This window comes from Penicillium malachiteum, assembly GCF_028827825.1.
Source record: "Penicillium malachiteum strain IBT 17515 chromosome Unknown utg000001l:1.0-8184562.0:1.0-8186909.0, whole genome shotgun sequence".
Lineage (NCBI taxonomy): Eukaryota > Fungi > Ascomycota > Eurotiomycetes > Eurotiales > Aspergillaceae > Penicillium > Penicillium malachiteum.
The window spans coordinates 2,508,617-2,531,379 of NW_026643094.1; the positions used below are offsets into that span (position 1 = coordinate 2,508,617).

Sequence of the window (22,763 nt, forward strand, 5' to 3'; positions counted from 1 at the left end):
TAGACGGCCGTTCTATATCCTCCTTGTAACATGATTCAACTTATAAGCAGTAATAGAACCTCCGAGTTAAGAGTATATGAGTTAATCACCAACTGGTGGACTCAGGCGGTCAAAACGTACTGCAGAGCGGGGAAGCCCGGCCTCCCCACACACGTGATTTGGTGATGAATTCACCTTTTCTTTCAACTTCTGAATCTTACAATATTGGTCTATCGGAGAGGTGCTTGAGTGTGGTGATTATTCATAGTTATAATCATGGGTCACCTGATTACTCTAGCAACATGGTACGTCCGTTCGATTGGGCTAACGGAGCTCCATTAGCTGACTTGATAGCTCTCTTAACCAATGGGCCCTAGACTTTGAGGGCAATGCAGATCGCATTATTGAGAGTGTTCGACAAGCTAAAGCTGCAGGCGCTACTCTACGTGTTGGTCCGGAGCTTGAAATTACAGGTAAAATACTAAATAGCACATTGCACCCCCAGATCCAGAATGGAAGCTGACTGGGATCAGGTTATGGTGTGCTGGATGGATTCCTCGAAGGAGATACATTTTTGCACTCATGGGAGATGCTAGCCCGTATCATCGATCATCCAGATTGTCAAAATATTGTGGTTGATGTAGGCATGCCAGTTCGACACCGCAATGTGCGCTATAACTGCCGGTGAGGATTTCCGTAGCTCTACTGGTGTACAGACATTGGCTAATCCATATTCTTTCTTGACAGTGTCATTTTCTACAATCGAAAGATCATCCTGATCCGTCCTAAAATGTGGCTCGCCAATGGTTCGTCTCTTCCTATTCGCCGTTGTCCTCCTTCCATACTTATATACCATTCTCCAACCTAGACGGGAACTACAGAGAACACAGACATTTCATTCCATGGCAACGTCCCCAGGAAGTGGAAGACTATTATCTGGAGCAGATTGTTGGTAAAATCACAGGTCAATACAAGGTGCCATTTGGTGACGCAGTCATCAGCACAAGAGATACATGTCTTGGACTGGAAACTTGCGAGGAGTTGTTCACTCCTAATGGGTGTGTAGTACCTTTAGTCGAATTTTCATATACACTGGCTAAAATTTCTGAATCAGACCTCATATCCCATATGGTCTTGCTGGTATGTCAAGATTTGATGCTGAAAAGATGTGGTGCAGGAGCTAATACCATATCCAGGCGTGGAGATCATTTCCAATTCTTCTGGCAGCCATCATGAATTGAAGAAACTCGATACCCGTGTCAATCTCATAACACAGGCAACAAAATTGGTGAATAGACCCAAATTCTGTCTATTCTACAACTCCTACTAACCTATAACAGAGTGGCGGCATCTATCTTTACGCCAACCAGCAAGGCTGTGATGGCGATCGTCTGTACTATGACGGATGTGCCATGATCGTAGTCAACGGTGAGGTCGTGGCACAAGGATCTCAATTCTCATTGAACGATGTGGAAGTCGTCACCGCAACTGTCGACATCGAAGAGGTCCGAACTTATCGTTCAAGCGTTAGCAGAGGAATGCAGGCAAGCAAGCAATCACCATTTGTTCGGCTAGATGTGGACGTCCGACTTTCTCGTCGTGGCGAAGAAGCAGACCCTGGCCTCGCAATCTCCATGCCATTCAAACCTCATTTCCACGCACCGGAAGAAGAGATTGCTCTTGGGCCAGCCTGTTGGCTGTGGGACTATCTACGAAGATGCGGTGCCGCAGGATTCTTCATCCCTCTCAGCGGTGGAATCGACAGTTGCGCAACCTCAGTAATTGTTCATTCCATGTGTCGTGAAGTTCTAAAAGCAGTCCGGGAAGGTAACGAACAAGTTATAAAAGATGTTCGTCGACTCTGTGCTAAGCCTGAAGACTCGGATTGGCTTCCAAGCTCTAGTCAAGAGATTTGCAAGTGTATTTTCCACACCAGCTACATGGGCACGCAAAACTCAGGACACGAAACAAGGGATCGTGCAAAGCGACTTGCTTCAGATATCGGGTCTTACCATGTTGACTTTAACTTCGATACAGTGGTTACAGCCTTGATGGCTCTTTTCACAACAGTTACCAATTTCCAACCACGCTTCAAGGTACACGGGGGTAGTCCAGCCGAGAATGCAGCATTGCAGAATGTCCAGGCTCGATTGAGGATGGTTCTTTCTTACCTGTTTGCTTCGCTTCTACCGACAGTTCGCCAACGACCTGGTGGTGGTGGTCTCTTGGTTCTTGCATCGTCTAATGTGGATGAGTGCTTGCGTGGTTACTTAACCAAGTACGATGCCAGTTCAGCAGATCTCAATCCTATCGGCTCTATCAGCAAGGTGGATCTGAAGAAGTTTATTGGTTGGGCGGGTGTTAACTTTGATCTTCCTATCCTTGAGGAGTTCTTGCATGCGACGCCGACGGCGGAATTGGAGCCTCGCACTGCAACATATGTGCAATCTGATGAGGCGGATATGGGTGTTACTTACGCTGAACTGGGCACATTCGGTATGCATTTGAGTACATTTCACATTAAATGCGTTTACTAACTCATTGGAAGGTTATTTACGAAAGGCGGCCAAGCTAGGACCATGGTCCATGTATGAGAAGCTATTGGTAAGCCTTTTGAATCATCATCTATTTTCTGACTATATCTAATGATAAAACAGCATCTTTGGGGTAACGACTACAGTCCACGTGAGATCTATGAGAAGACGCGTCATTTCTTCTATCATTATTCTATCAATCGACACAAGATGACTGTCTTGACGCCGAGTTACCACGCCGAGCAATACTCTCCTGACGATAACCGTCATGATCTTCGCCAGTTCCTATGTATGTTTCTTAATCCATTGATGCCATACAAGGCGCTAACTAGAACTTTCAGATCCTTCTTTTACATGGGCATATAAGAAGATGGAGGACAGTGTCAAATTCTGGGAATCAAGGGGATGGACTTCTGGCAAGACACAGAAGAAGAGTGTCAAAGCAGATTAATTGATCAACTTGAACTGGATGGCTGAAATTCGATTTTGTCATGATATGAATGTAGTTCTACTCACTGAAGTTTCGGTAATTTAAGTCAAATTATTCAACGAAAAGAGCAAAAGAAAGACACATGAATTAGGCAGGAATTGAACCAAAAGGGAGATAGGAAATTAATTCAGTGAATGTAGACTGTTAGATAAGAAAAACACTGAGCTATTATGGGAAATGAGTGATGTTCACCGCACCCTGCAGATGAACTTGAAGATAAAGAAAATCGCTGAGGAGCAAAAATAGTCGTAGGTCATAACATAAAGAAAAGCGCCTCAGTAAAGATGAGAGCGAGAAACATTGGAGCGATCATCCAAATTAGTCTCGCCAGAACCAACCATTTTTAGGCTGCGAACCCTGTTCCCCAGAATTGCCATCGTCATTATGTGGGTGAGAGGTCTCAACAAACAATTCAGTCTCTTCTCGACCATCCTCAAACCGCTTTGTTTGAACCTTCTTGGTCTGAACCGAGCCATCAGGGAGACGTGTCCTTTCAGTGCTAATCATAGTTGAAATGACTCGTGGAGTCACGTTTGTAGATTCAGGCTTGATCTGTTTATTTTCGGCCGCAACAGTAGGAGTTGGAACTACCGAATCATGTGTCTCGGGGACAGACTTGCGGTTCCCACCTGAGACTAGATCCAGCCAGTTCTCCGTATCATCATTGCCTTGTTTGTCGTCTGAAGTTGCCCAGCCACGCTCGAGTTTCTCAAAGACCTCATGTCGTCGCTGTCGTTCCTCCATCAATGCTTGAAGAAGAGGACTTGAGGAAATCTCCCGAGAGAATTCACGTTCGCGAGTCTCAATATCTTGGAGGAAACGCTCATACAATTCCAACTCAGTTCCTGCTTGATGTTCATCGTGCGCAAGTGGAGGCTTTTCGATCGCTTCATTCTTTGCCTTGGATACATCATGATCCTCCTCATTGTATTTGTCGAAGGTGATACCAGACCAAGGGTGGTGTCTGCTACCAGGGACAAATTTCCACTGATCACCCAGAGTACCACGTTTGACGAGTCCATATAGCCACTCCATCCCATTCTCCTTTCTGCCCTTCTTCTGTGTCAAGGAAGTATGATCCAGCATGGGCTTCCCATTTTCCAAGCGGAGCAGATCTTCAAATGCCTCTCGCCACTGTGGCTCTGTGGAATGATAGGTGGAGTCAGGTTCAGAGCCGACCCGGAAAGATGACATGATGGAAGAGAATACACCTTTCTCGCGTTGCGACTGACGTTCAAGATGAAGAGGCGAGTAGGGGCTTAGCATGATGTAAGGGAGCGGCCAGGCAGGCGCGCCAGGCTCGTGGCTATCACCAAACATGCCTGAGAAAAATGGATGGTGGTGGAAAAATGCGGACGCGAAATGAAAGAAAGGACCTTCGAAGCGGTCGAAAAAGGAATCAGATCCAAAGAAACCGCAGGGGCGGTGATGGTTGTGCCAGTGATCATGGGGTTGTGAGGATCGATCATTATCATCAGGAAGGTATGATGATTGATGCGTCATGTTGGATCCATTGTTTTGGTTCTGGTCGGGGTTGCTGCCTCCATCTCCAGAAGCGTTATTGTTGGCGCTATTATCGGTACTTCGGTGTCGAGCGGGGTCACGTTCGGCTGCGCTGTTGGCGTTTGCGCCAGAATAGTCGCGATACGCCATGCTTTTGTAACCTTTGTCGGTGGTGAATATGGTCCAGTTATCTGATTGAGGAGGGGTAATGGAGGAGGGTAGGCCAGTGATTGACTGTAACACAGAAGAGACTTGTTCATCAGCGAAGCGCCGGAACGCGACAAATGGGTTAGTCTCGTTGTCCCAGTCGTTGTTGTGATTTCTTGGCATATCAGAATTGTTTGAGGTCTTGTTCTTATCGTCTGGGTCGCGGTCTGTAGGCATAATGGAAATAGTGATGAAAAGAGAGATGAAAGTGAAATGATTCAAGGTTGAAGAAGTTGAAGCTTGTTGGGGAACCTGAGCCCCACTTTCGCCACGTGAGTCTCCGCTCTTGTTGATGATATTATCACTTCTTATATACACTTGTACTCTGTTGTATAAAGAGACATTTTCTATTGTTTTATTTATATCAATCTCATATACAAACTATCCTACCGAGCGCGGAAGATGAGATATCTGTGCTGAGTACAGTTCATAGTCCAAACTGAGATCGGACACCTCACGGAAGAGACCCACTACTGCCCACTACGCTAGAACAACCATAGTTCAACCTCAAGATGATCAATTTGGAAGTATAAAATATAAAATAATTAAGGAAATGATCAATTGATATAAATGGAAAGTATCCAAAAATCAATAATAGACGTCATTAGACCATCTGACCTCAAAGACGAGCTCGCCCTGAGAAATTTTCCCATGCCTCATCAAACCCTGTAGAACGGATCCACATCCCGCGATCTCGACACCCAGCAGTGGAGTCAACGGCTGTTGAGGCGGGAAAATAATTAGCGACCAGCACTACGTAATTGTGGGCACACCAATCCAAGAGAAAAAAACTTACCCATATTGCCAATACGTAACCACATATCCCCGGATATCGGCAATCCACTCTCGAATGGCTGGCAAACATTCTGTCCATGTGCCAGGACACGCACCAGTTTAGCCAGGTGGCCGTCATCAGTCTGATGTGCCACAGCGCGTGAGATGACAGTATTCCAATCATCTTTTGCTGGATACTCGGTAACCTCATCGAGGAAGAGGGCTGGTGAGTTTCGAGATACATACATCACCAAGTCCATACGACCCTTCCATTCCAGTAAACGGAGCTTGGATTTCTGGTCTAGATACGAAAGATTCATGAATTTGGAAAAGAAGATAGCGGAGTTAACACAATGAATGAAGAAAAAGTCGATCTTTATCTCCTTTTCGCGGCGTTGGGCGGCAGCAGTGTAGTATACTAGATTATTGCATTAGTATTTGGTGTAGAGGTATGGTAGATGGGAAAATGGAAAGGTCCTTTCTAGATCCGGAAGATATCCACTCACCAACTGTATTGACCATATCTGCTAGTCTCTCTGGAACCTGTTCCTTTGAGACAGTATACTGAGCGGCATACTTGAGCATCTCCTGCGGCGCACGAACCAAGATCCCATTTCGAATTCTGTTAGTATCCGTCCACCTGACGCTATTTTTCAAGATTGAATTATCCTGTATCTCCTTCAAGAGTTCGAGGGATGTCTTTGTTCCTGGCTTGCCAATCTCACCAGCCAGCTTCTCAGCGGGTAGAAAAAGGTCACGACCCGTCCAGTCATCGTGGATAGCTGCCTGAGCTAATGCCTGGGCCACGATAGCGGGTTGATTGAATTCCAATCCGAAGCCAAGATGGATAATTGGATGAAGCAGGCCTGGGATGTCAGTCCTTGGCTTGTACCACATCTATTGAAAAGCACACATACCACCAAATAACCGACAAAGCATAGTCTCTGCACGACTATCTCCAGCAAATACATACTCTTGGAGAACATCGCCGAGCCCCTTGGTATCTATCGCATGCTGGAAATAGGCTAGAAAATTAGGGTAGTTCTCCTCTTTCCCTAAGTATTGCTGGAACTTTGTGCTATCCTGCATATTCCGGATGACGTCCGGGTTGGTGGGAAGAACAGGACGCTGATAGTTCTTGTTTCGGTCGTAGTAGGCTAATATCTGTTCGGAGGAAGCGCCGAGTGCATAGATACTCAATATGCCATGGACGATGTGATCTAGAGTAGCTTGTCAGAGTACTCTCTCGCAATATAATAGGCATCAACATACTATGGAACCCATCATTATTGAAAAAAACATGATGCTTCTCCATATCCTCTTGCAAGACCTGACCTGCTGTACGGGCGGCATCTTGCTGAACACCACGGCTATAGATCCCCGTATCCTTAAGATGGTCAAGCTGGATCTTTGTTGCAGTAGCCATGGTGATATTTCTGCTCAAGGCGGAGGATGAGCTATACGGACTTAGAGTGAAATGTGGCAAACTTCTCCGAGGCTGGGCGGCTAATATCAGTCGTGGCAGGAGCTGTGATACACGAGATGATGAAATCAAGAGAGGTATGACTCTCAACTTTTTCTTGCTGGTTAAATTATAGATTCTTGGAAGTTTGAATCCTTTGAACTTGAAGTTGTTTATTTTGAAATTCATCCGGGGACTCATGGTCCTTTTATGTCCCCAATCAGCATGATACGGGATTTTGAACTGAGATAGTTTGCGCTTGGATAACCTGGGGAAAGCTGCAGGAATCAAGAACCGAAACTCGGATGTGACCTATCAAGGATCAGTTATTAATTGATTTCAAGCTTAACAAGGAATGTGGAGATCGGACTTCGGGCTTTCGGCGCCAAGAAACGTCATGCTTAGTATGTGGACCAGGCCCTTCTTGCTGATTAACTCGTATTCCAACTTGAAGATTATTCTAAGGTTGACTCTCCTCACTGGTGCTAAGTCTAGATGAATACTACTTGATAATACTACACCTATTACTCATATAGAAGAGTCTAGGTTGCGGTTCTGGGCTGCTCCAGATTGTAGATTAAAGTATCATTTAGAAAAAGACTGCAATTAAAAATATTTCATTCATTTGGGTATCCTTAGATATCTCATCCTCAGTGCGAAAGGCACGACGCAACCGCATAGAATGGCTATAAAGACACGTTCCTGGTTTGCTCTTCTGCGTTTTCTCGTGTGCCACGCACGTCTTGGAGTGCGAAGAGAAAGAAAAAAATCATCTGCTATTTTCCTTCGCAGCGTCCTCTCGTTCCTTCTGGCGCAGTAAACGTTGTCTTTTGAAGCCCTGGAACAGTTTTGAGGAAGGCTGCTTCTTCTTGGACTGGCCCTCCTTCGTTTTGTAGTGGATGTAAGCCATATCATTACCACCGGCCATATCACTGAGAGTTGCAGCAGTACGTTTGGCAGTAGGCTTCTTCTTACGCCCACCCGAGCGCATCGAGAATAGATCATCATTCACCTGCTCCACATCGCCAGAAGACTCATTTTGCAACATGACTTCTTGGAGAAGTTCACGTCGTTCAGCGGGTGTCGAGAAGGACAGACCTTCATATTCATCGATGCCGTGAAGCGCGGTGATGACTTTGAAGGCATAGCCTTGGTCGATGAGGAAAGCCTGACGTTTAGCGGAGTAGACCATCTCACTAGTGTCTTTAGACACAAGCGAGTAGAAGAAAGCATTGAAGCCCTCGTCGTTACGACGCTTAGCCCGCAGAATACGACCCAGACGTTGAGCCTCCTGACGACGCGAACCATAATGGGATGAAATTTGAATGAGGCAGGTAGCCTCGGGAAGATCAAGCGAAGTGTCACCAATTTTGGAAAGAAAAATGGTGTTCACCTGCTCGTTGTGCTGGAAGTTTTCCAGAATACGCATTCGCTCATTCTGTGGAGTTCCTCCGTAAATGTATGCCTTGTTCAGTTTGAGCGCATAGCGTTCCAGCGCATAAACGTTATCGGAAAAGACGATGATCTTGTCACCGCGCTTCTCGTGATATTCAATCAAGAACTGGCATGCCTGGAACTTATGTGGGTTCATGATGTAAAGCAGAGCCTGTTTCCTTGAGCTCTCTCGCAGATACTCCGAGTAGAATTCAGTGGACATAGGACACCAGACCTCGGCACATTGAACCTTGGCAATATGACCCTGTGCAGCAAGCTCCATCCAATTGGCCTCATACAGTTTGGGTCCAATCAGGAAATTCAAATCCTTGATCTTGTCATCTTCACGAAGTAAAGTTGCAGTAAGACCCAGTTTGCTCTGTGCGGCGATCGCAGATGTCACCTTTCGGAACATCGAAGCGGGCACGACGTGCACCTCGTCAAGAATCATCAAACCCCATTCCCGAGATTGAAGCCAATCCATCATCTTCTGAGCCTCGTAAGAGCGAGCTCGAGTCTGTGACACCATGGAATAAGTCGAGACGATAATTCCAGTGGACCGCTTGAACTTTTCTTTATGATCAGATGTGAAAATGGCGATATCGCCGGGATCGATTGTGGTCCACCGCAAGAACTCGTTTCGCCATTGAACTACGGACATGGAACTCGTGCAAAGAACGATTGTACCTTTCCTAATCGTCGCTGCGGCAGTGATACCGACCAGGGTTTTGCCAGCGCCGCAAGGAAGAACGATGATACCACTCTTTGCGCGTCCGTTACCGAACATCTTACTGAGACTCATCTCTTGGTAATATCGAATGCGAGCAGCTGGTTTCAAGTCCATATCGATATTGGGATTCTCATGATCATCACGGAAATCGTACTCCTCGAGAGCGGGACATCCAATCGCTTGACAGCGAGCCTTAACAATCTCAACTCCAGCCGGTGGGATTTCGAAAGCGTATGTAATTTCCTCGCTGGGACCGACATCATCGATTCCATAATCAACCGCTTCTTCATCTGCATCTGCACCTGCATTCAAGTCTCGAGTCGGGGGCGCAGCAGCGTTCTGCTGATTCCCAGTCTCTCGAATACCAGCCGCATCCTTGGTTCCAGGAATGACGAGCGCGCCCATCTTCGGAGCCGCACGTTTAATAATTCCATCTTGAATATTAATTCTTTGTGGGCCGATAACTTCATCCTTCAACAGGCTCTGCAGCATTTCAGCGTCGGCTGTTTCCACGTAGTATCGGTTGTGTCGCAGGACCATGTGGATTTTTCCATAAGACTTAGTGAAGTCCATAACGAAATCTCGAACAGTCTCAGGCAGAGGAGTTTTCGAAAGACGATCCAGGAAAGAAACGATGTCATTAGGTTTCAGACCAACCGACACAGCCGCATAAAGACTATGTCCAGTCAAACGGTATTCATGGATATGTTGCGGACGTGAGAGGGGTTCGGCGATGGTAGTGAGGAAGTCCTGTGCTTGGGATGCCAGCGGGGAGAAGCTCTCCAATGTGATTGTGCCTTTCAGCGGTTCAATCCATAGCGGGCGGTTATAGTGGTCGACCTTCAACGGCAACGACGACATATCTTTGTAGCCAAATCGGGGATCGACCTTGGCGAGTTGCGATTTTTTGCTGTATGACTCCAGAGAGAACTTGCTAACAACCTCTGTACCCATCAAGCTTTAGCTACTGGATAGAGTGTAAGCAGAGAAGATTGCCACACTGTACCTTTGAGATTGTTCTGCGCTGGAACATCATCGTCGTCATCATCATCCTGGTTGTCCGAGTATTCATCGCTGCTAGAAATATCTGGAACCGGGGTAGAGGCGGGTGTTGGACGTTTAGACTTGTTTCCGGCGGCTTAAGACACTGTCAGCTATCTGACTCATTGTCAGAAAGGCAGAATACTTACTCTCTGTCGCCTTTCTCTTTGGAGGCATTTTGGAAGGTTTGGAGGGCGGAGTCGAGGGTGGAGAGATATTAAGGCAGGTAAATTCGGAGAAGTCGCTATCGATATGATCGGTCAGGCGATGGGCGCCTTGTAGAATGTATTTCAAGCTTGCATGCCACGAGCAAAGTTGGGTCGCGGGCAACAGGCGGCGTTCGCCGACTGAATAAAGCGACCAGAACGCAGGGAAACTTCTCTTCGAACAAGCAGCGGTAAAGATCGAGAGATGATGGTAAAGGTGGAGAGTGAGGAGGGTTTAGGATAGAACTGAAATGTAAATGAAGATGAAAATGAGAGAAGAAGTCGAAGATACGAAGTGAATGATAAACCTTTAATCGCCTGAGGCAGAAACCGGATCTCCCTATTGGTCAGCCAGGAGCCACCTTGAACTAGTGAATTGACGTAGCACATTGACTTGAACTTCTCCTACAAGTCGATCCCATCTTTACAACCATGAACACAGTAAGTATTTTCCCTAAGACTAGACCTTTGAATTCCCTGAATCTAATTGAATTTTACAGATCAGATCTACTTGGTGAGTAGGGGGGTTCTTACCCAAGCCCGGCGCGCACGCGGAGAGAGCTAGAAAACTGACCTGTGATAATCTCCTAGGGTTGGATGGGGCACTCTCTGTGTTGGTTAGTAATGCACCATTTCAAATCCTACAATTGATCATTGGCTTCCTATATGGAGGCTCAAGGGTCCCTTATTTCGGAGCGCTCAGGACTTACGGATATTTTCTACAGCCGGCGGTGGTGCCTATTACTTTGCCAAACAGTCCATCAATGCCGACCGACAATCCCGATTCGAAGCTGAAATGAAGCGCAAGGCCCAGATGAAGGCCATTGAAGATGATCACCGCCGTCGTCTACCTACCCCGAACTCAGCCGCCCCAAGCGACGACACCAACCTGACACCGAGTGTTGAGGCTTCGAGTGATCCCGCCGCCACGCGTCATGAGCCTCTGACAGAGAATGACCGAGTTCTGGAGAAAAGCAAATACGAAGCGGCAGCGCCGTTCCGACCGCCTAGTGGGAACAGATTCAGCTAGTCTGAACTTGTGTGGAAATATTGTACCTATATTGCTTGGCATGTAAACTATCATATATGGGTGGCTGCCCAGCTTGAGGCTGTGGCTCGACAAAAATGAATGGGCAGTGTCTTTGCCGTTTATCTGCTTACAATTCCTATTCATCGGGCAAGCAACTTGAATATCTTGGTATCAACTCTGTCGTCTTGGCTCTCAAACATCTGAATCTCCATGATGTCCCCGCCAAATTTAGGTCATGATGCCGAAAACCCAATGTTCACTTTAAACTTCATGCGACCACAAGTACGGAGTAGTAAATACTTAATCTTTCTAAAGTGCTAGTTGTATAGTATTCCTGTCGTCAAGGGGTTTGTAGGTACCTCCGTGCACTGTTAACTCAACTGATTCTTACTTCTACCCCCGGAGAACCTTGGAACTTTTGCACCTAAAAAACATCATGATATGCACCTGGGCATTGGGTATAGGTAACCCCGGAGTAGTATTGTTCTTTGAGTGACTACATCCAGCTGATAATGTACCCCGTACAGTGCAGGTATCCCGCAGCCCTACAGGCCGCTAACCAAGCTACCGCAATAAGTGGGGCCGTATACTCTATTTTAGTCTACGCATTTGGAAGTATGAAAATGATTCAGGGCGTTGTATTGTGAATGATCTAGATGCAATGGGCATCAGACATCTGGATAGCAAAAGCAAAAAAAAGTGTCCCACCGCGACACTGTAAAAGATAAAAAGCCACCCGCTCCTCGGTATCAATGAATCAGTAAAAGAAGGAAACCTTAACGCCAGGTCCTTAGCGCCCGTAAATCATGCATCATAGGTGAGGCTCCATGTTGACGCCTGCACTAGGTGAGAGCCAGAGCCCATGCAGCGGTGATGGGATGGCAAATGGGACTTAGGGACGTGTATTTGAAGAGTTGGATACATGTCGCGCCCTTAAGATATGTCTAGCGGGAATGGAAGCAAAGAGGAGGAAGAGTCCTGATTGTTCAAGCTGTTAGTTTTATGCAAATGAACCTTGCATAATAGTATACAACTTACTTCTTGCTGCGTTCACCAGACTTGCGGATACGCGAGCTTTCAATGGCAGGCGGGATAAAAGGCAGGATAACGCCCGAGGCGATGCAAGTCATCGCAATAGCGCGAGAAAGGCGACTGTCAGGACGCGGGCGGTTCGCTGAGAAGTGACGGATTGCCGGGCGAACAATCTGGGTACCCCAAACGGGAGGCATGGTGATAATTTGAGATGGAGTTTCAAAGTATGGTTTATAGAGGGAGTTGAGACGCGCCGAGAATAGAAACGGATGCCGAGAGTGGAGGAAGAAAGTGAGGGTATAGAGAGTTACTGAGATTACAGAGAAATCAAAGAAGTAGGTACCTTGGGGCACGTGGAATATTTATAACAACATCAGACAATTCGAGGCGTAACAGGGGGGGGGGCGTGACCAGTAAGTGCGGGGAGCCTGTGGGCTCAGGCAGCATGGGCTGATTCACAGCTGGGAAGACTCATCCGGGGTGATCAGACGCAATGACGATCTCTACTTAACAGTATTAAATTACTCACGCCATCGCGGGGTCCAAAAGCATCAAATGGCACCGGCCGAATAGGTGGGGCAGAATTGGGTCTGCCCCTCCTTTCCAGGCCTTTTTAATTCTCTCTATGGTAACTTGGGCTTCACCGCGTTCAAATAGGAATGGAATGATGCGGGAAAGGAGGCATCCGAACCACATTTGGGGCGTAGGAAGAATACCCGACCTTGGGTGCCGGTGGATAAAGGTAAATCATGTCAGATCTTAACAATGGGAGGGTCGATCTACCGGATAGTTTACCATGTTGATTTGCCGGCTAATCCGCGGGATTAGAAGTGATCATGTAGTCCGTAAATCCGAAATAACTGGAATGTAGTGATTGATTCGGTAGTTGAACAGATCAGAGAGGCAAATTATGAAATCGAACGAGCCAATTAATGTAAAAGATTCTTTAAAAGATCAAGAAGATCAATGTGATGAAAGTGATCAACATCCCTTGACATTGAGATCGTAGAGTTAACCTAAAAGGGAAAGTGTGTATGTAAGCATGTCACGTGTGATAGCTAATCAATAATCGGGGCTTGCAAGTCATCTGGGGCAGCTCCCTTCAATTTCAGATGATCAATGGTCAATGATCTCCGACAAACCCCGCCATGGCCTCTCATCATCTAGCCATTGCAAAGGCCTCCTTCTCAGCAGGTCTGTTACGCCCAGATCCAACCTCAGTCCCTAGAGAGGAGATTACCACCTTCCATACCTCCTTCGACCGCGCCCTGTCGCATTGCTCTCCAGCAAACATCCAGGTCTGAGCTGTTGCAACCTTATCCCCTCCTCCCCAGAGTTACTAAACCTCTCCGCCCCACACAGACCTGCAAAGCATGGCTACTCCACTATGTTGCATCCTCAGCCAACCGTGTAGGAGGACTAGCCAAATACCTGGTCGCACTGGCGGGCTCCGATGATGCGCCCACAGCTACTAAGTCCAGCCCGTCTCCGAAGCGTCGCCGGCTCCACATACTTTATCTGCTCAATGATCTATTCCATCATAGCAAGTACCATCTGGATGCCACGGCGACCTTTTCCACACTCAGTGGGTCCCTACAACCATATATGGTGGACCTACTTGGACATGCGGCAGCCTACGACCGGCAGAAGTATCCCCGGTATCATAAGCGGCTAGATGATCTTCTGGGGATCTGGTTCGAGCACGGATACTTCAGTCCCGACCTACTACATCGACTGCGGGAGGTTGTTAAGAACTCAGCCTCGGCGGAGGCAGCCCCGCTATCGACCGATCCCCTCGCTGATGATGCCGATGCAGTCAAAAGGCCACTTGGCAAGGATGTGCCATTTGTAATGCCGTCTACACATGGAGATCAGTCCACGCCGTACTTTGATCTTCCGGCGGGCAATTGGCTGCCTCATATCATTCCCAATTCCACCATTCCTCTTCATCCTGACAGCATTAAACCTTTACACTTTCTGGGAGGCCCCGCGGACGAGACGCTTGTCACAGTCCTCAAGGGGTTTATGAAAGAGGTGGACCATATATATGATACCGGTGATCTTGTGAAGGATGAAGAGAACGTGGATGTGGACGAGCTGGGCCAGAGAGTGCACCGAGATGAAATTACTGGAGATATCCTCGATGGCGAAACATACTACGGCTGGTCCCGTGCATTCTGCCAGCAAATGAAAAAGAACACACACAATTCATCCCGGGATAGTCAAGATCGGGACAGGATCGATAATGGCTACAAACGACGATACAGTGAGAGCTCTATGAGCGACAGAAGCAGGCGATCAGACTCTCGATCCCGAAGTCGATCTCGGGTCAGTAGACCCAAGTCTCACCGACATGCACCAGGGTCTAGAAGCCGTAGCCGCGAAAGCTCATACTCTCCCCGGGAACCATCCCCGCCCCATTTCCCCCCACCCCATCAACCCTCTCACGCCCACCCTCCTGCTACTCACTCTCAACCCTATAATCCCCAATTTGGATTCCCTGCCCCACCCCCACCTCCACCGCAGTATCCTGGGACCTGGCCACCAGCTCCACCCCCACATATGCCGGGCATGCCCTTTCCCCCACCGGGCCCCGGAATGAGCCACCCGGCCTTTCCTCCATCTTTCCATGCTCAACAGATGAATCTTCCCCCTGGTCAGCCCCTTCCTCCTGGCCAGTATCACTTCCCTCCACCTCATTCTGGCGGTCATTCTGGCGGTCAGCATGGGGAGTCTCGGGGATCACAAGGAGGCCGTGGTTGGCGGTAATCCGGTGATCAATGTATTTTTACATTCAAAAAGATGATATCGATTTAATGAGCTATATCGAGCTACCATGTGATAGTGAATGTCTTGAATATAGTTTTGCATCAAGTTGGTTCCCCGAGACACTGGCCGTGATTGTAACGAATGAACCGACGGCTCTTCGAGTCCTTATAGCAAGCTATTACGATAAGCATGCCCAACTTGAACTTGAAGTGAAGCTGTAACACAATCAGTAAAATACTACTAGTATTATACCTAGATACACATGTGTGTACTACTATTTCGAGACCCGGACTCAGTGCTCGGATGAGACTAAAGACTTGAGGATGAAAAGAAAACTCAAGACAGGTGCCAGTGCTATTGATTGATTTTACATAGAATTTAACAATTTCCCATGCAATAGGCCAAAGATATATCAAACGAAATGAAGAAATAGAAAACCAAAAAAAAAAAAAGGAAAACGCCAATGCCTTCAAGTTCTTCTGCATCGAATCAACAAATGCTCTCATGTGCATCAACATTGCGATACCGATACATATTCACCAAGTCAAACCAATATCTCATGACATCACATCATTGATCAAATCTACATTGGATTCCTCGCCGACATTATACCCAAAAGACTGATAGTATGCCTCCTTAGCCTTCTCAAAAGGCTTGCAAGCATTCATAGCAGCGCCCTGTTCAGCAGCAGCGTTAGCCATGCCCTGACCAAAACTTATTAACGGAATCTCTCAAATAAACAATAATTATTAACATACTTCAGTGTTGTTTTCGCAGCACATCGGGGTGTATCCGTGTCCCTGGCAAGTATTCGGATCCGTGAGTGGGGCCATCGCGTTGCCTATAATATATGTTCGTTAGTGATTCATTCATTCATCCACCACTGGCAGCATTTGAAGTCCGAGTTGGAGTCCTGAAGCTGCCAGTGCTTTAACGTGAACCGAGTGGAGATGAAATAGTCTCCAATGAGATTTCACGTACATTGAAACGAGATTTGCGAGCTAATAGAGATACCGCCCACAATTGGTACAAGATCCCCCACTGGTGCCATTAATTCCTTCGAGGTTTGCTCAAGAGACTGGCAACATGCTTTGTACTGGTTCCGAGGGCATTGATAGGCACCAACGAGGGTGAGAGTACTTGGGGTAGCCGAGTGTGAGGGCGAGGCAGTTGACGCAACGGACGGTGTAGACTTGGACGGAGTCGGCCTTTGCATTAAAGAGGGATTTGCTGCAACGGGGATAGCGACAACAATAGTGCAAAGTGTTGCCAGAGAGGTGAAAAGTGGCGCGAGACGCATTTTGGGCCAAAATTCCTGATACTATCTTTCCTATTTCGCGTCTGCTTTTCTCTTGTCGCTTGTAATCGTATATATCGAATAGAGTAAAAAGGGAAATCGAATCAAGGACGATAATAAGGCCGGTTGATCTTAATGGACGTGATGATTGAGGCTAATAGTAGGAATCTTCCAAAGGATTGTTTGTAGTTGAATTGATCAAGAGTCCCAAAAGAGTGTGAGCCAGCTAGATACCACCAGTCCAGTGGTAGATTGAAAGGAACGACAAGAGCTGGGCGTAACTACTAGGTCAATTGCAGCGTCATTCAGACGCTAGGTGCTGGCTGTCGACAAAAATTTCGTATGAAGCGAGACAATCAAAGGGAGAAAAGGGAGGACTTTTCACCCGTTAACAGGTGTACCTGGCTTGATGGACGGGATTCGGCCCTGATTGCCCTACTCAAATGATCTAATCCGATATTAAAGGACCTAAAAGGTCTCTGAATCCTGTTTTCCCCTGGCTATCTGGTCCTCCCTTAATTTTTATTGGTTTGGGATTCGAATCCCGGGATTCCAGGGATTCCAGGGGTTACAGACTGTCTTGAGACCTAGCAACGGAGGCTTTCATGTCATCTGGAATGTTCGAGCATCAACAAGAGACATCAATTGGTCTCTAAGAGATCTTTATTGTCCGGTATGTTGACATGGCAACATTCATATCCGATTTAGTAGGGAAACTCGGATATCCCATACACCAATATTGGTGAGTTTTTCTTTAATTTGATATGTCTGACTACAATTGCATTCCTATTTTGAAGCCTTCATTCAAAAAGTGCTTTGAATTTTCTTCAGATGAAGCTGTGACACAGCTCGCTACTACCTAGTACAGATGAATGTGATGGTGGTGGGAGATTCCCTGGTATGCAAGGGATTGACAAGATAAACAATGTGAAATTTGAACAATTTCAACAGACACTATTGTCTAAGAATGCTTTCTCTCAAATATCAAGGATTCTCTCATCTTCTACACCATAATACTGAATGTGAGCTGGTTCAGTCCCAGTATAACCGAACCTGATCCCAGAGCTCGAGCCTGGAGGTTAGGGCTAATGCGCACCGTGGGAAATAATATCCGGTACCTGGTGAACTACTTCACATTTAAGTACTAACTCAACATCAAATCACATTTATCTGGCAACTTCAACTTCAATTCCCCTTGAATCTAGACGCATAACTTAATTACTACTTCCGAGTCAACATTCATCTGTACATAACATTAAAGGATGGAACTACCACCACCTAGGACTACTAGTAGTATGTATATCATAAAGGACAACAACATTTGAAAAACAACACTTGGAACCTTTTTTCAGTACCACCTCAGGCTGCAATGACATTTGAATCAACTTGAACATTTGAACCTTCAAGTTGGAACTATATATAGTACTAGTAGCACTGCCCAGGTGGTATCCACGTGGATCATGTATGGGATCAATTCAAGTATGTAGTATATATTCCCACTCGTTCGAGTTCAACCTTGGAAGTTCAAATATTCAAATGTTTGAACCAATATTAACTAGTAGGATATATTCTAAATTGAAACTACGCCACCTACAAACTCCCAGCTGAACTGCCAGTGGGTACTGAGGTCTTTGAGCTATAATACTCCTGAGATGATGTGCAAACCAAGCAACTGCCTCACAAAATAAAAAAACACCAGATATTCAATCATATAGTACATCATAAAAGTACATCCCACTTGGTCGTAAGAAGGAATTTTTCACTCGAAGACTCGGTATCGCTGTCATCGAGGGCGTGGTATGTAGTTCATCAATAGTGCAGGGGCATCAGGAGAAATTGAAGACAAACCGGACCCAACCAAACCGAACCGAACCCAAACCCCCAAAAAGCAACTCGCTCGCTCGCTAAATATGTAAATATTGTACAAGTCTGACACCCCTTCACAGAAGGGATGACGAACGGGAAAAGACGGATCATGATACATAGGACACGGAGCCCGGAAGGTAGAATGATGTGAAATGGAAACGTCGTTTGTACGCTGGTCTTGGACTTATATGTCGATGAGACGAACGCCGAAACAGTCACACTTCAAATGAAATGGGAAGCAGGTGAACGAATGAAGTGTAGTTGGTGGTAGGCATGAGGGGGCAGTGGATGTGATCTTTTGGAAGATCTCACCTTTTTTTGGGAAATTTGTGAGTGTGGTGCGTGGATGGGAAGCAGGATCGATAGTCAAGCCCTCGAACTCCCACGAAGCATGAACTGGACATGCTTGCGGAGAAGAATCAATCTTCCGATGTTCTCTCTCCCTTGGGAGGAGAGACTTCGAAAGAAGGATGTAGGGTCGACTCATCGGTATCCTGAATACTGTATAAGCAGTAACAAAATGGGGGGAATATATAAACAGTGGGAGGGCTAAACAGAAACCATTCCACAGTGAACCCCCGCGCAGCTCAGGAACACATGAAAAGCAAGGCTGGAAATGCCGCACGCTGGGAAAGCAAAAGCTAGCACTTTGGCGCTGTATAACTCCAAGGAAACGCCGCCTCCCGGCGATTATCAAATATAGTCAAGTCGTTTGCAGGTGGACTATATGTTGATAATGCGCCATCGAACTCCAAAAGAGGATCGAACTGAGACCACAACGGTCACATCAAAGCGCACACAGAGACCGGGCCTCTAATGTACAGGATAAACATGTTAGGAATATAAAATTCATGCGGAAACCCAAACAAATGGGAAAAAGCCAAAGCGGGATAGCACACGTACTTGATGACCAAGCCAACAGGCTCTAATAGCCAGATCTGACATGATTGGACGATGTACGAGGTGTCTTAAACCGTTTCGCATCAGCCGAGGAACCCGCGGAAGTTGGTGGTGGTCCATTAGCTTTACTGGCTAGAACACCGTTGGAAGAAGTGCCGCTATTTCCACTGTTGCCGCTGCTTTGACTACTGCGACTGCTGGTACCATCACGACGGGTAGTGTCGAGGTCAACAAAAGAGGACATTTGGCGTTGAGTGTATTCCAACATAGTGCGGTTATAGTCCTCAAGAGAAGTTCGAGGATCAAATGACCGGTCAGTGTGAACATGACTAGCAGGAGGACCCGCTCCCGAGTCTTGAGCAAGAAGGTCAGCCTGCTGGTGCATTTGAGCTCTTTCAGTCATGGTGGAAGACGTCTGTGGAAAACGTGGTCAGCCGGGTGGATATTAATTCCTAGGTATATAGAAACCTTGAAGGGGGCAGTGTCTCGGGAATAGTCTAATGGGAAAAAAGATTTGAAGTGATCACAACACGGGGAGGGGGACCATGCATGAAGTGAAAACCTTTTCACCGCAAGTGGAAAGGCGTGATGCAAGCTGATACGGAGAAACAAACACCGCGGGAATAGGCAATCAGTATATTGGGGAGGGGCAAACAGCCATACCTAGGGAATAGGTAATTAAGATTGACTAGTCGATATGGAGGACTGAACCAGAGAATCGTCAAGGGGCTAAGTTGGATCTCTGTGTGGGAATCTGGGCACCAAAATGGCACCGATGGGTCCTTTGAGTAGTAAATTGGGAATAGGAATGTGTCTATGGGGCGGGAAATACAGGGTTAGGGCAAATCTGTAGAAGAGGGGCAGACTAATTGAAGACAACGAGATGGTCTAGTTCCAATTCGGAGGCTACATGTAATATATAACCTGAGGGAAGGGGGGGAAGTTCCCACTTGATATGAAATCACTGCTTATGTGCTCATGGGTTCGATGGCAAAAAAGAGTCCATGGACTAGGTTCTCATTGATAGGTCCACTGTTCCACGAGCCTATCATTCACGAAAGGAAGAGAGAAAAAAAAATAGAAAAAAGAAAAAGAAAAAAAAAGCTCGAGAGTCTGACTCCATCAGGCGGACAGCAAGGTGACATCATTGGCTGAGAGAGGGGGAAGAAATGAAAAGTGAGGGCTTCGAGCGTGTGGGCGACATCATAAGAACGGTACCTCTCCACCTTTGAGGATGAGAAAGGACTAGCCGCCTGTCTGACTGACTCTGTTTGGTTGAAACAGTTATCATCATGAATTCACCTATCTCCACATCTAGATAGCTACTGGTGCATATGGGGCACCGGTAGCATCAGTTGGTCCACTAGGGGGGGGCTTGGGCTAGTGGACTCTCCGATGACCTCACTTGGGAATGCATGAATGGACAAAAGTCCACAGTCTCCCGTACGTTCTGTGATCAGCAGCAAACCGACATGACCAGGCCCCCCCTGGTAAGATCTGCGCCTGACGTTTACCAGACGAATCATAACTCGAAGGCATGATTGTCGAGGCCCATTAAGGCCCATGAGGGGGCTTTTGCGACGCTTTAGGATAGGACACAGCATACTGTAGCGGGAACGCGAAGGTGGAGCCATGGCTGGTGAGTGGATTCGACGCTATTCCTCCGGAGTTTGGGGTATCGACAGGGGTGGCTTAAGTTCTGGATCCTTTTGGCGTATTTTGGCGATCTAGCACAAATATGCTTACTTTGTCGTTTACTTTATTGTTCAGCCTTGAGTCCACTTTGAAAGTGGACTTGGGAAGGGGACGGAAAAGGGTCAATTTCTTCCCCCCCCCATTTCCCCCTTGTGGGTGTATGCGACGTGAGGCTCAGGAGTGGAGTAAGCCATGTCGTCATAGCCTAAGCGTCGGGGCGATCCGAGTGTATCGATTTGGGTATTCACTCCTTTTTTATATTGCGGCCACGCATGCAGGAACAATAAGAAGTCTTTGGTGCCATTTCATTCCCCAAGACCCATGTCGACAATCGCAACATGGGAATTTCTGATACGAGAGAGCAAAAAGGACATCATTCTCAAGAAAAAAAAATAATGATATGCAGAATGCAAAAATGAGAGACACCGATCGGCCTGAGATTCCCAAAAATCCCAGTGGCAAAGAGTGGAGACAAAATCGAAAAGTGAAAAAAAAAGTGAGAAAAAAAGCAATGGCCTGAGGCATTGAATAAGCACCTGACGTCAGGGAGCCCTCGTTGAGATCGACATACATATACGGAATTGTCACAAAGAGACCAATTGACCACGCTATCCTCAATCTCAGTCTCATTTCCGATACTCCATGATTGGATAAAACACCGCATATAGCCCGCTATACGAAATATTCGACGGGCTAGACCCTTTATCCAATACAAGGGTGCAGAAACCAAAAATGCTTCGTGGCGTGGTCATGGTCCGAAGAGAGTGGAGTTCTACATGTACGGGAATGGGGCAAAAGGGATATCTACTCCACTGAAGCTTTGAATCAAAAATGGATCGAACACCCAGAACCACAGACCGCAAATGATTCTTGTCACATATGACCAGTGATAGCTTGCAGTAGACCTGGGTCCGGAACATCCAATATTCGCCATCCGCCATCTTAGCGGGGGAGGCGAAAGACGATGGGGGTCGCGCATGGGTCGGTACCAATGAGGTGGGAAAATCCTTATTTTATTTTATTTTTTTCTCTCACGAGTTTCCACTTTATCATTCCTACGAATTCCGAAAATCTTATCAATTATCAATTGAGAAAGTCATATGAATATTAGTCTTTATAGATTCGGACCCCTTATCCATTGCTACCTAGGTACCTACCTAGGTACCTGTACGTACTGGATTTTCCCCGACAGGTAGGGCTTTCCTATTCTGGTGACCGCCGCTTTAATGAGGGCGCTCAGGCTCAGGTTCAGTGAGTAGTTTGTAGTCTGTAGCTCAGGCTCACTGAGCGAGACCGTAGGTCACGTGAGTGGTCAGTGAGTGCTCAGTGATCCTGATCATGATCGTTCGCTGACTCATCGCATTGGCTGAAAGGGGGCATCTAAACGGGACCCAAGCTAATGTATTCGGTAAGCGAGCTGCGCACCCCACCGAAAATGCGTCCATGGATAGCACTTAGTTAATTCAACCATCCACCATGCCGCCAATTCGCTCCCAAACCTCGAAAAATCTAATTGAGCAAGAAGGTAGGATCTTATTAGCTATACAGGCTATAAAGAACCAAGAAATTAGTGCTGTTCGTGAAGCAGCGCGTCGGTTTAGTGTGCCTGAATCGACACTTCGTACGCGCCTCCGTGGTGTTTAAAACCACGCGATTTCTCGTGCCAATTCGCATAAATTGACAGAATTTGAAGAGGAAACCCTTCAAAAATGGATTCTTTCACTTGATGATCGTGGAGCAGCACCCCGGCCTACTACTATACGGGAGACCGCAAATCTTCTTCTTAAGGCCCGTGGAACTACCCCGGTTCAAAC

General features: G+C 46.8%; 9 protein-coding genes across 9 annotated transcripts; 3 read left to right on the forward strand and 6 right to left on the reverse strand.

Annotated features, from left to right (window-relative positions):
* Positions 1 to 255: 255 nt before the first annotated feature.
* Positions 256 to 2,964, forward strand: N7483_000936 (glutamine-dependent NAD(+) synthetase; the record flags this gene model as incomplete). The annotated part of the gene is made up of 11 exons (XM_057084374.1): positions 256 to 284; positions 334 to 452; positions 513 to 663; positions 727 to 785; positions 848 to 1,037; positions 1,094 to 1,119; positions 1,176 to 1,267; positions 1,320 to 2,475; positions 2,528 to 2,583; positions 2,637 to 2,802; positions 2,855 to 2,964. 11 exons carry the CDS (start codon positions 256 to 258, stop codon positions 2,962 to 2,964), a joined length of 2,154 nt encoding a protein of 717 aa, XP_056950523.1.
* Positions 2,965 to 3,321: 357 nt separating this feature from the next.
* N7483_000937 (uncharacterized protein) lies at positions 3,322 to 4,890 on the reverse strand (the record flags this gene model as incomplete). The annotated part of the gene is made up of 1 exon (XM_057084375.1): positions 3,322 to 4,890. The coding sequence occupies one exon, from the start codon at positions 4,888 to 4,890 to the stop codon at positions 3,322 to 3,324; it is 1,569 nt and encodes a 522-aa protein (XP_056950524.1).
* Positions 4,891 to 5,332: 442 nt separating this feature from the next.
* N7483_000938 (questin oxidase family protein) lies at positions 5,333 to 6,991 on the reverse strand (the record flags this gene model as incomplete). Its single annotated transcript, XM_057084376.1, has 5 exons — positions 5,333 to 5,433; positions 5,510 to 5,905; positions 5,994 to 6,353; positions 6,405 to 6,707; positions 6,760 to 6,991. Coding segments are annotated over 5 exons (1,392 nt in total), but the record flags the coding sequence as incomplete, so codon positions are not given.
* Positions 6,992 to 7,718: 727 nt separating this feature from the next.
* Positions 7,719 to 10,331, reverse strand: N7483_000939 (TFIIH/NER complex ATPase/helicase subunit SSL2; the record flags this gene model as incomplete). The annotated part of the gene is made up of 3 exons (XM_057084377.1): positions 7,719 to 10,057; positions 10,120 to 10,251; positions 10,304 to 10,331. The coding sequence occupies 3 exons, from the start codon at positions 10,329 to 10,331 to the stop codon at positions 7,719 to 7,721; spliced, it is 2,499 nt and encodes an 832-aa protein (XP_056950526.1).
* A 461-nt stretch (positions 10,332 to 10,792) lies between these two features.
* On the forward strand, positions 10,793 to 11,390 carry N7483_000940 (uncharacterized protein; the record flags this gene model as incomplete). The annotated part of the gene is made up of 4 exons (XM_057084378.1): positions 10,793 to 10,801; positions 10,861 to 10,874; positions 10,952 to 10,977; positions 11,086 to 11,390. The coding sequence occupies 4 exons, from the start codon at positions 10,793 to 10,795 to the stop codon at positions 11,388 to 11,390; spliced, it is 354 nt and encodes a 117-aa protein (XP_056950527.1).
* A 1,034-nt stretch (positions 11,391 to 12,424) lies between these two features.
* Positions 12,425 to 12,619, reverse strand: N7483_000941 (uncharacterized protein; the record flags this gene model as incomplete). Its single annotated transcript, XM_057084379.1, has 1 exon — positions 12,425 to 12,619. One exon carries the CDS (start codon positions 12,617 to 12,619, stop codon positions 12,425 to 12,427), a length of 195 nt encoding a protein of 64 aa, XP_056950528.1.
* A 951-nt stretch (positions 12,620 to 13,570) lies between these two features.
* On the forward strand, positions 13,571 to 15,191 carry N7483_000942 (RNA polymerase II-binding domain-containing protein; the record flags this gene model as incomplete). The annotated part of the gene is made up of 2 exons (XM_057084380.1): positions 13,571 to 13,720; positions 13,785 to 15,191. 2 exons carry the CDS (start codon positions 13,571 to 13,573, stop codon positions 15,189 to 15,191), a joined length of 1,557 nt encoding a protein of 518 aa, XP_056950529.1.
* Positions 15,192 to 15,748: 557 nt separating this feature from the next.
* On the reverse strand, positions 15,749 to 16,491 carry N7483_000943 (hydrophobin family protein; the record flags this gene model as incomplete). The annotated part of the gene is made up of 3 exons (XM_057084381.1): positions 15,749 to 15,919; positions 15,950 to 16,032; positions 16,173 to 16,491. 3 exons carry the CDS (start codon positions 16,489 to 16,491, stop codon positions 15,749 to 15,751), a joined length of 573 nt encoding a protein of 190 aa, XP_056950530.1.
* Positions 16,492 to 19,279: 2,788 nt separating this feature from the next.
* N7483_000944 (uncharacterized protein) lies at positions 19,280 to 19,657 on the reverse strand (the record flags this gene model as incomplete). Its single annotated transcript, XM_057084382.1, has 1 exon — positions 19,280 to 19,657. One exon carries the CDS (start codon positions 19,655 to 19,657, stop codon positions 19,280 to 19,282), a length of 378 nt encoding a protein of 125 aa, XP_056950531.1.
* Positions 19,658 to 22,763: the final 3,106 nt, after the last annotated feature.